This window comes from Kryptolebias marmoratus, linkage group LG11, assembly GCF_001649575.2.
Source record: "Kryptolebias marmoratus isolate JLee-2015 linkage group LG11, ASM164957v2, whole genome shotgun sequence".
In the NCBI taxonomy this organism is placed as follows: domain Eukaryota; kingdom Metazoa; phylum Chordata; class Actinopteri; order Cyprinodontiformes; family Rivulidae; genus Kryptolebias; species Kryptolebias marmoratus.
Window position 1 is genome coordinate 25,859,970 of NC_051440.1, and position 12,436 is coordinate 25,872,405.

The 12,436-nt window shown below is 40.1% G+C and overlaps 1 protein-coding gene across 2 annotated transcripts in view; it reads left to right on the top strand.

Moving 5' to 3' along the window:
- Positions 1-12,436, top strand: part of necab2 (N-terminal EF-hand calcium binding protein 2) — a 97,843-nt gene that overhangs the window by 48,243 nt on the left and 37,164 nt on the right. For both annotated transcript variants that reach the window (XM_017434667.3, XM_017434666.3), the window contains exons 6-7: positions 7,979-8,115; positions 9,378-9,502. In XM_017434667.3, coding sequence (XP_017290156.1) covers positions 7,979-8,115; positions 9,378-9,502 — 262 coding nt within the window. The remainder of the gene's footprint in view (positions 1-7,978; positions 8,116-9,377; positions 9,503-12,436) is intronic.

Here is a 12,436-nt window from a genome sequence, read left to right on the forward strand (position 1 = left end):
CCTCCACGTCGAGAGGAGCCAGTTGAGGTGGCTCGGGCATCTGGTGAGGATGCCTCCTGGACGCCTCCCTGGTGAGGTGTTCAGGGCACGTCCCACCGGGAGGAGGCCCAGAGGAAGACCCAGGACACGCTGGAGGGACTGGGAACGCCTTGGGATTCCCACGGAGGAGCTGGACCAAGTGGGGAGAGGGAAGTCTGGGTCTCCCTGCTTAGGCTGCTGCCCCCGCGACCCGACCCCAGATAAGAGGAGGAAGATGGATGGATGGATGGATGGATGGATGGATGGATGGATAGATGGACTACTGACCATGCCTAAAGAGTTGAAAAGAAAAGTTTTGAGTGAGGAAAAGAAGGGTTCAGATTTGGTTTCACTGGCAGAGGGACACAACGAGGTTTTCAGCGGGGATCAGGTGTGGATGTAGGACCATCAGATCCAGACCCTGTCCTGGCCGGCCCCGTCTCCAGACATGATCTCCACTGAAAACCTCTGAAATGGTCAGTCATCCTGGTCACCTATTCACAAAACTCTTCCAGCTGCTTGTGTCCAGGATTTTGCTCTTTCAGTCATGATCCATACCCCCATACTTGAAGTTTTATGACACAAAGTCCAAAGATCCTGATGTTTGGAACCACTGGTTTAAAGTTGTTTGTTTTTTTAGTTAACCCTAAGATCTCTCACAGCTTTTCACTAATAAAGTCCCCGTTTTGTACAAATAGTTCCCACTTAATTCCAGCAGAGAATAAATGCTGATTATGCTGCATCTGTGTGGCGTCAGTGTCAGGCTAATGGACCAGAACAAGACCCTTGGGGACATCTTCCGGGTGCCGGAGCGTTTAATTCCACAACTGGGCTCGACCCGACTCTCTGATCCGTTTCACACACAGTGAACACGCACGACTGAATCCTCTGTGGTCAGCTCGTGCTGCATGGTGAAAAACGAGTGAAACGGGAAGGAAATGACCAAAACAAACGAGTTTGTGTTTGTGCGGACTGAGTGCATTAACAAAGTTTCCGATTGCTGCATAGTGAGGAGACCATAAAAATAAATGCGTTCCTCTCTGTTAGAGCTCTGATAAAATTTACATAGTGCTAAAATGGTGTTGCTTGGAGACATATTGACTGTTGTTGCTAGGTTACCATTTTAATTGGTATATGTGTGAAGCTGAGGCGGGGTTGTGGGGATTTTCAGAGGTTTCCCTCCCTTGCAGAAAGCGAAACCTATTGTTGTGAGATGATGTTGGCTCAGCAGCACAACCTGTGAAAAAAGGGGGTAAAAAAAAAGCTGCTGATGTCTTCAGCTGTGAATTAAATAACTCAACTTCTTAAGGTAGGAACCTCGGGTTTCCCACAACTTTTATTGGCTGCCACAGCAACAAAGATCAAACCGATAGGACCTGATTTTAAAAAAAAATCAAAATCACACTTTGAACTTCGATTTGGGCATTTTACCAGTAGAAAGTGCAGAAACCAGACGGCAGACTACCTGGATGGAGATTTCAAGCTGCACATTTCTTCTCTTTCCTCTTTTCTTATTTCTCTGACTTTTAGTGAGACAGAAAAAAAAAGATGCATGTGTTGTGAAACATGCTGACAAGTATGAAGCCAGCCGTGGTCAAAGATGAGACTTCTCTCAGATAATTATTTCACAAAATCATGCCACAGTTTCACGCTAATATCATCTTTTGTTGAGAGGAAACAAGGTTGTAGCTGTTCTGCTGTAGAAAAATGTCTCATCTCATGCAATCATTTAGCAGTCTGAATATGTGTTGAGGATAAATCTCAGCCTCTACACTAAATGTTTAGCTTAAAATCTGTAAAATTGGCTGAGTTCTAGCATTTTTGCCTTTTCTATGTTAGCTAAGCTTTAGCAGCCATCTTGAATGGGGTTGACTCCAAAGGTTAGTCGGGTGTAGATGGACATCTAGTACTTTCTGTAAGTTTCCTTAAAATCCATCCACTGGTTTGAGATATTTTGCTAACCAAAAGACAGTTGACTTCTAATAATTAATGGCTTTTGGTTTTAGATGGTAAACATTTTTTTACCGACAGGACTTTGATTGTTCTGCTCTGGGTGACCTTTCTCAGTTGAATTTGGTTGATTTATACAGAATTTGTTTGTTTTTTGTGTCTAGAAGAGGTTCATATGCCTGCATGCTGGCTTAATTTGGTGCCCTGAAGTGTTTTCAGGTGATTGTGCCAGTCAAAATGGAGGCCCACGTAGCTGTCAGCGCCGCCTCTCTGCAGAGCTTTTGTCCCCATCTGAGAAACTGAAGATGGAATAATTTCCTCTAACGAGACCAACCTTTTATAATGGCTGATTACCACTTTGTGCATTCTGCTATAATCAGCCACCTCCATCTTATCACAAATAGACTGTTTGTGTTTCTGGGTGCATACGAGGGGGAGACTTTGCCTCCCACTGATGCACACGTGTGGCGACGAGGGGATTTGTTGGTAACTCTAAGAAGACAAAAGCGCACAAACTCTTCACACACTTGCAGGTTTAACTTACTCCACTGGCTCCATCCTGACAGTTTTGTTCCCATCTCAGGAAATTCAAGTCTTAAAATAGCCTTAAAGATGTGATGGGTTTTGGAGAGCGCTAATAAATTACCAAAAGAAGCCAAGCACACCTCGGCACACGCTCGCGCTCTGAAACGCCACCGAGACAGACACCAACGTGCACGCTGCAGCTAGTTAGCAGGGTTTCTTTGGGAAGCCTGCAGAGATGGACTCTGTATGTTCTTTCGGGTCAGTGGTCTGTTTGAATTATAGATTACAGCTTTTCTTTCTCAGGTTTTTCTAGCCAGGCCCTCAGGACACACTTGCAAGAGGAAAATTGCATCAAAGAGTCACACGGGATGCAGAAAGAAAAAAAAATACAGTGAAAGATGGGCTGAACTGTGGACCAAACAGAATTAGCATATTTAATATTTTTAATTGGTCGTCTTGAGGTTGGATCAACTGGATGTTTAGGATGGATCACCAGCGGTGCGGAGGTTCTCCCTAGGAGGCCAAAAAACTGCCGCCTTGTTTTAAGTTAATTAAGAAGAGGTTCTAACCGCAGAAATACAGCATTAACGGACACAGAAAGCCATTAGCGCTTAATAAAGGGATGGTTCAGATATTTTAAAATGGGGTTGTATGGAATCGCTATGAACAGTTAACATCTTACTTGTTGTAGATAGATTTTTAAATGACTTTGTGAGGAAATTAAAAAGTGATAATTGGCTCAGGAGCTCGCTGTTGTTCCCCTGAAGCCCGAGTTCTCCTGGCAGCATAATTATATTTCTGCAAGAATAACTTATAAAAAGTGAAAAACTCATTACAAACCTATCATTTCCTGCAGGAATTTATATTCTCTGCTGAGTTTCATACCAGACTTTTAGACTGAGATCATTTTGTGTTGAGAAATCCCAGTTCTGTCTGTTTTGGTTAAATCTTAAAAATAATGTGAAGTATTATCCCACTCAATGCTGCTCAAAGTATGCATGAGGGATGACTCTCAGCTACTACCGCACCAAATTTTAGCTCAACATCTATAAAACTAGTTATAGCCAATTTTGGGTTTCTAGATCCAAATGGTTGTAGCAGCCATCTTGAATCTGACTGACTCCCAAAGGCTGTCAGCTGTAGATTTTAAATCCAGTGATTACTTTTTAAATAAATGTCATTTAATTTCATCCAGTGGTTCATATTTTGCTAATGCTACAGACAAACAGACCAAAGTATTATTCCCTGCCTTCAGTAAACGTTGCTCACATGAAACTTTTATAAAGTTTGTGACTCGAGTTGTTTTAGGATGGGAACTTTGGTCTTTGCCCCACTCAGGCCAGCTAAAACCTATCAACCAGGTCAGAAATAAGCTCTCCTTCTGCACTTTCCTGATCGATCTTTGTGTCCAGATCTGTTCTTCTGATATTAATTTTCTTTAAATGTTATTTTAGATCCCACATCTGGGGCCACATCCTGCCCACAGGAGGTCAGTGAAAAATCAGAAACAAAATATAAATCATTCTGCACGCAAATCTAAAATCTCTTAAAGCTTTTATTCTGAAACCAGGTTTTGCTGTGCTTTTATTTTCAGGGCGAGCGGATGTTTACTTCAGCCTCTGTACATTCACTTTTATTTTTCACCAATCTTTAGATCTAATCTGTCAACTTTAAACTCTCACTAAGACTGTTTCAGATTTGTATTGCCCAGTTGCATCGTTTCAGCAGCTAATTAACATCCTGTTCTGTAAAAGAATTATAACATTTATATTTGGCAGAATTGAGTCCCAGTTTCTACATGACCCTTTGAGGAAAAAACACTTTGAACACCATCAAAGCTTAAACCCAGAGATGGTAAAATGGTTTAAAGTGATGTTTGGAGTTAGTCTGGGGGGAGGGAGGGCGGGCAGGCAGGTAATTTCCCTCCCGTTGTTTAATCCAGCTGAGCTCAGAACATCGTCTTCTCCTCATTTCACGGAAACATTGTTCTGAGTTTTCTTCTGCACAAATGAGTCTAATAGAACCAAACCAAAATATCAATATTACCTTATCCCACATGGATCTGTAAATGATCTGGAAATACGCCTGCAGGCATTCAGTAGTTTCTACAATTCTTTTCCTTTTTTATGACTGCAGGCCAAATTATAACAGATTTCTCTTATTTCTGGTTATTCAGGCGTGCACGTTTTTGGATAAATGACTAAGTTTGGTGCTCGTGTTATCGGCGGGTAAAAGCGGAAGTTGCTGTAGTGTTTGTTGTCTCGCGGTTATTTGTGCTCGTGCTTTTAGCTGCTCTTGGAACGTCTCTCGCTGCAGGTGATGCAGAGGAGATGGTGTTTGTGTGGAAAAGCCATTGACTGTGATAATGGAAGTCAGAATGACTTGTGTGATTTGGCGTCTCGTGGGGGGAGTTTGTCTTTGATTAGAGCTCTGCAGAGAATGGCTGACTGCACAGGAACCCTAATTTCCTCCCTGAATCACAGCACTGTGACTTCTGACATGACCGACTAACTCCACTCTCTGGAGTACACGTGTACTCAATTATTGCTTGGTGTTTGGTTTTGTTGAGACTGTCTTCAGATCACATTTGTTTCCCAAATAACATCTTAATGACTTTCCTCTCCGGTGATTGTAACTGATCAGATTTGTGCACCATCGCCGGTCGATACGAGCTGTTCGTGCTCTCGGGGCGTCAGATGCTGCTGTTTGCCAAAACCTGGCATCTTTATACGACTGACAAGTTCCCACTGACATTAGACACAACAGCTCCAGTTCATGTTTATGAACGAGTGACGAGTTTTCAGACTGGAGCTTCAAGCTTGAAACACTTTTACTGGAAAAATTTGGTTTTATGATTTACTGTTTTCGGCTTGGTTAGGGGTAGGTACAGATGCTAAATCTGCTTGTTTAGGTGTAGTTTAGTTTCCCTCTCCAAGGATGCAGACTGTCTGAATGTAAGAACCGCTAAAGATATTATAATTTTACACATTTCTGAAAAATTTCAATCAATTTGGAACTAAATCACTAAAGAATATATATTTGTCCTTTTTTACATCACAAACTTCAGCTCCATATATCTTTGTTTAACAAAATGTTTGAAATAGGTACACAGGTTAGATTTTTTTATTTATTGGTTTTACTTTAATGAGAAATCAAAACTTTAGTTTTAGTTTAGTTTCTTGTCACGTTCCATCCAATCTACAAAGACTGACAGTTTATCTTGCATATTCCTCTTTCAGTTTTTCAGATGGAAACTTTTATATCTTAATAAGTTATTAACTTTTTAAGTCAAAAGATTTAATTGAAATGGAGTAACGCTTTCAGCTAAATTATTTGTTTTGTAACAAGTTGTATTTTCGATTAAAAGACACTGCATTGCTCTAAAAGAACAAGGAAGTAAAATTCAATTTTAAACAAATTTTGTTGTGGAATAATGTTGCTAGAAGGTTTAGTTTAAGGGAAATCATGATTAATTTGTACCCCAACCAGGTATTTTTACTTCTGATGCCTCAAAATATCCAGAAAAGCAGCTTAATGAACTAGGAGACAAATATAAACTTGATTATTTTTGTGTATCTTTGACTCATCCTGCAGCCTCAAATTATAGGCTTTGATTCAGATAATTTATTTTTATAATTTTCCTAAAATTCAATACTTTTTTGCAGGTTTCAAATAATCAAACACTTCATTGCATTCAAAGAAAACATCTTATTCAAAATCCAGATGGCTGAGTTACTGTAATTGTTGAAATACTGCACGGTGGATTTTGTGAAGATGGTTTGGTTTAATGCAAATTAAATGTTTTTATACCACAATTCTTGAAGATTTTGTTTGTTTTATGAATGAAGGCTTGGATCTCCTAAGCCAGTTTAGCCTAATCATATAATCCTGAATTATAATTGAGTTTTAGTCCTCTCTTTGTCATTTTGTTATTGTAGTTTAGGGATAAAAACGTCACCTTACCGCAGCGTTGCAGCTTGTAAACGGTCGTACACCTGAAGGCTGCTGTGCCTCGTTATGATTGGAAGATTAATGTGCAGAGGAGGGATTTTATTTGTAAATAATTAAAGTGTTGCAGAGGTAACACTATCTGAAACTTCCTCAGCAAAGCTTCGGTTTGTTGTCCAGAAGTGACTCTTGTTTTTGCCAAGTGTTGTGTTCCAACATCCATACTCTGCTAAAATCCTCTAAACAGTCTTAATTTGTTCCTTTAAGGTCCCATAGTAGCACTTCAGAGTTTAAAATCTCATTTTTGTTCATGTGAGTTGGTCCTATTGTCTTATCAGGGAGGTGAATGATGCTGACAGCAGAAAACTGTATTGATTTTTTATTTTTTTTGGCTTTTTTCCACAATGAAGCTGATTTGTCAAATGAAAGGAGGAGGACGCTGACCTTCCAGCCTGGCCTAAAAGAATAACCATTTGTGTAACAGTGTCTGAGCTGCTGGGAGCATCTTCTTAAAGGGAAAGATTTTTCCATTTTCAAGTGTTTTTCTGTCAGATAGTTATCAATACTTAGTTTCTTATCAGCCGTGATATCAGGTGTAGAAACGAGTCCAAACGTTGACTAACTACCTGTTTCTGATCTGAGTGATGCCATCAGCATCCTCCACACACCTAAACAGTGATACAGACATTAATCTTTTGATGCAAAACTGTAGAAATTTAATGTTTGCAAATACAGCAGATGGTTATTTATAGTTCTTTAACACCAGTATGACAATTTTAAGCCAGAATTGTTTTATTTATCTAAAGACCAAGCTATAAATTTGGTTACCCGTTAGCCTGGTTCCTGTAAAAAGATCAAGGCAAATCAGGTCCTAACTGCTGATGAAATAAAGGCCTTGCATCTAATGAAGGAATGCATATCGCCCGCTGAACTCATCTTAATCTTATGTTGGGAGATGAGTTTTAACTGTTTTGGTCAAATTATGTTTAATCTCTTGCAGGACTGTGAGACACCACACTCAGAGTACGTGTTGTTAATGACTCTCAGTTACTACCATGTTAGATTTGAGATCAGAATCTGTAAAACTGACTGAATTGAAGCCATTTTTCTGTTTGTGAAAGCTGATTAGCTGTGGTAGCCATCTTAAATTGGACTGACTCCAAAAGTTTATGACTTGTAGATGTTCCTGAAATGATTAAGAGTTTCATTAAAATTCATTCAGTGGTTAATGAGGTATTTTGGTCACAAACACACACACACACACACACACACACAATTATCCACCTTTGCCTTCAGCGGCTGGTGATAACTAACTTTCAGAACATCACTTTGAAATGACCAAGCTGTACATCCAAGCTCAGACTATTTCTGGTGTTTTTTGTTTGTTCCATTTTAGGAAAAGCTTTTTAGAAATCATGCAAATAGAAAATAAAATCTGAAAGGATGTTCCAACACAAATCTCTCCAACGATGACTGTGGACCTTTCTGGTTCCGTTTAGTCTCAGATTATTGATGCCAGGAACATTTTGTTTTCCAGGTGTATGAAAGAGGAACCAATGTGGAACAGTTTGTGACCCGTTTCCTCCTGAAGGAGTCAGCCAATCAGATCCAGTCTCTGCTGAGCTCCGTGGAAAGTGCGGTGGACGCGATTGACGAGCAACACGGCCAGTCGGGGTGAGTGTGTGTGCACGTGTGTGTGTGTGTGTCACAGCACAGTGTGTAAAACTCAGACTGTCAGCAGCTGTAATGGAAACCAGGCGGTGTTCCCGGCACATTTCTTCTGTGGTTAAAACATCTGTCGCTCTTGTTTGTACACACACACACACAAGCTCCAATTTTTATTTGATCACATTTTCTCTCAACTAACTTCCTCTGTTATAAAACACCAGTTCTGACAAGCTGGGGTGTTTTTGTAAAATGTAAATAAAAGCAATGATTTGCAAACCTCATAAATGCATATTTTATTCCCAGCAGAACATAGTAATCATATCAAACTTTTAAACTAAGAAAATGTACATTTTTGGGAGAAAGCAACTTGGTAATGTTGGATTTTACAGCAGGAACGTGTCAGAGTTCAGACAGGAGCAACAAAAGGCTGTAAAAGTGAGAAACATCTGGAGGAGCATTTAGAGATTAACGAGGTTAATTATCACCAGGTAGTCAGGGGGGTGAGGGTAAAAAGAGCATTTAAAGGCTGAATCTAAAGAAGGAACGATGGGAAGAGGTCCTGAAACCTCTGAGGTCAAAGGTCAAGGCTCAAGGTTCTGGTTCGGTTCTGCTCAGGAACACTTCCACAGATCATTGTCTGCTGCTTAAAGCTCTATCAGGCAAAGAAGAAGCCAGATGTGAACAGATGTCTCTCCTCTGGACCAAAAAGGGAGAACTGTTCTGAGGTCAGCCTGCCTCTCTGATGGTATGTGGGTGCATTAGTGCCTCTGGAAAGGATCTCCAGGTTTTAGAACATCATCTGCTCCCATCAGGCATCTTTTTCAGGCTGTATCTTCCATATTTCAGCAGGACGGTGTTATACCACAGGCTGCAGTCCAGAAAACCTTTAAAGCATCACGAAACACACACATCTGGCAAAGAAGACAAGAATGGGACAACATTCCCTCTAAAACCTCCAGCAGCTGCTCTCCTCAGGTCCAGATGTTTAGACTGATGGGAGATGCTCCACAGAGGAGAACACGACTCTAATCCTACAGTTTCTTAAATTGAACATTTGATGTTTACTATTTTCTATTGTAAATAAAATGAGTCATGAAATCATCAGAAGAAATCATTGTTTTTTATTTACATTTTACACAACGTCTCAGTTTTTTCAGAATTAAGGATGTATTTCTTGTGCTTAACTCAGATCAGATGTTTTCCTGTCCTTTTTTTGTGTCTAAAAGGTTTTTTTTTTCCTCTCTCTCCTCCATCTGTCAATCTGTCAGTCACCAACCTGCCAAAGAAAGTCCACGGATGTCAGAGAAGCGCAACCAGAATGCCGTTCCTGATTACCCCCCCAACAACAGAGTGAGTGCCCGGGAGGCGGTCAGGACCATCAACACGGCTTCAGGTGATGAACGCTCTCATGTTCCGGTTGGCCGCGCGCTGTCAGCTGCTCCTGTGAGATAGCATCGCTGCAGATGAGCACAAATCAGACTCCGACTGCAGCTCAGCACTTTTTATTCACCACACTCATCCATATATGATTTACCCGCCGCTTTAAAACGCCTCAATCAGCCGCCCGCACGCGTTCGCCGGAGCTCTCCTTCAGCGGAAAAAAGCTGTGTAGGTCATTTTTATTTATTTATTTTTTTAGGGGAGGGTGACTGAAAGAGGAGGAGAAGTGAGGTGCACAAAATGTATATTTAGATTCATCTCTGTCAGCAGTTTGCTGCAAATCACCAACAGCTCGCTGAAAGACTCTAAAACCTGTGGCCCAAACAAATATTTGTGCCGTTGACTGTAATATATCAAAACGAGCACGGATAAAGTAATTTGTGTGGTCAATAAAATGGTCAGATATCCAAATATGCATAATTTGAACTCATTAAATACAATATTAGGACACATTCAGCTGGGCGGAGACCTGCAGGATGACCCAGAATCTGCCGCAGGGATTATTTTTGGAGAGTTTGGAAGCAGCTGAGAATTCCCCAGGAGGAGCTGGATGGGATAAGAAACTTACAAAGTGCTCCTGTTTTTAAGGAGAACGACTAAATGGGGGATAAAGTTTGTAACACCGTCACAAAACAAAGACCAGCGGCAGGAAAGAGGCGCTCAGAGCGGAGTTAAATCTGAATCTGTTAAAAAAACAAACAAAATTAGACATTCAACAATACTAAAAGCCTGAACTGTCTCTGTTTGTTGTTTTATCTGTTTAATTAATTTCTAAAATGATTTGGTAGATAAAAAATGAACAGCAGTGCTGATTGTATCATAATAACGTCGGCTTAAATAAAACAAAACATTAAAATCCGACAGAATATTTATCGGTGCAGAGCTGCTTTCTGCCATTATCCCACTCTTCTGTTTACGTTCCCTTCATTTATGTGTTCATCGCCCCCACAGGAAGTAATAAAGTAGTTTTATTAACCCAGTTTTATTAAAAATATCCATTTTGGTGTCAGAGTATCAAGCAGTTTGTTGCATGAAAGGCGATAATTTGAGCCGTTATTTCGCTCCGCTCCTGCTTCGGACGGGTCTACTTCTGTTTCTTTAGTCAACTCTGCCGTTTTTAACTATTAGTTTAATTTAATTTAAATATCTTGTTAATGTTTTAGCCATTTTTGTGTTTTGCTAAGATGATTAGCTGTGGCAGCCATCTTGAATCGGGTTGACTCCAAAGGTGAGTCGTTGTAGACGTACGTACAACCGGCGATTATTCTGAGTTTTATTAGATTTGGTTTGCTAACAGACACACACACACACACACACACACACACACACACACACACACACACACACACCTGTCTGTCATGCTGGTGAATGATGATTATAAATGAGAGCATTAAGGATCAATAAAGTGTTTAATGAATTCTTAAACATCTTTATAAATCAAAATAAATGATTTAATGTTCTCCAACACTTTGTTCTTTATAAATAACTATTTTCAGACATTTTTTGTTTCATCTTCATTAACTTATTTAATCAATTTTTAAATTAGATGAGTTCAGTAAACATTTAGTTTCTCTTTGATTTAAGGGGTAAAAAAACCGAATATTCAGCTGAAACCAGATGTTTTCAGCTGGTTTTTCTCACTTTCTGACAGTAAATCAGATTAAATCTTTCCTGTTTGAAGTCAGGATTATTTCTTCTTTTAAATGCCCAAATAATGACAGATACAGGAACAGGTTCTTTTTTAAAAAGACACAATAAGTAAACGTTGAATGTATGAACTGGGATCGGTCCAGTCTTTAAGAATCTGCTGTTTTTCTTCAGTGTGTCTTTATGCGTCCCTCCTAATAAAACCTGATAAAGTTAATAGTTTTCCTCCTTTATCTCTCTGCTCCTCTTTCGTCTCTCCCTCATCCTCCAGCAGCTTCCTGTCGACGCCGCGCCGCGCGCTCACCTTGACACTTTGCGCCCCGTCAAGCAAATTGCTCGCTGGGGAAATGACACTTCAGAGGTTGTTGAGATACGGCGACACTTTTATCGCTCGACAAGCTTGACGGGACACAAAGGAAAGAGGGAGAGGAGGGTAAAAAAAAAAAGAAAAATCTGTTGATTGGTGGCTCAAGTGAGAGGGAAGCCCCGACAGGCGGAGCTAACGAGGTTCAGTCTTCTGCTAAATGTTTTTATTGACACGTGTCAGAGATGAAAGGGTTTCAGGGTCAGAGGTCGCTTTCCTCCGAGCTGAGGGTTAAAGGAGTGAAGGATGAAAACAAACTTATTTTAAGAGCTTCTAACTGCTTGGTTTTTACAGAATTGTTTTAGTTTCTGCAGATTTTTATTCACAAGACTTCTGCTCAATCAAACTAACTCCTGCATATTTTATTTTAATCATTCATAGATCAAAACAATCGATTTGGAACAGTGTCCAGCGACTTTTTTTGTTGTTGTTTTTTAGCTTTAAGCTACTTTTCCGGCTGCTGCTTTCCTTTTAACGTTTAAAACTTTCAGCTACCGCTTTGCTGATTTCAGCTTCTGCTCGGCTTGTTCTGACGGTTCAGTTAACGATGGAACAGATGACCTTCAGCGCTCAGTTTTCCCAAGAAAACAGGATTTATTCTTTGTAATCTTTAACTCTGCTGGCGTTCACATCCTGAGGTCAACCACTGATTCTCCCCCTGCACATCAGCTACAATAAACACCAAAACTGAATTAAAATAGAAGCATTTATTTAAAACAAGTGACTTGAATGTGTATATGTTTGTAAATCCATGGGGATCAGCCTCATCTGAAGCAGCAGAGGACTCAGGGCACAACCATGATGACTCACTGAAATGACATGAATTAGTTTATATGAATGTTGATTCAAAACACAAGATTTTAGCAGAGATTTCAC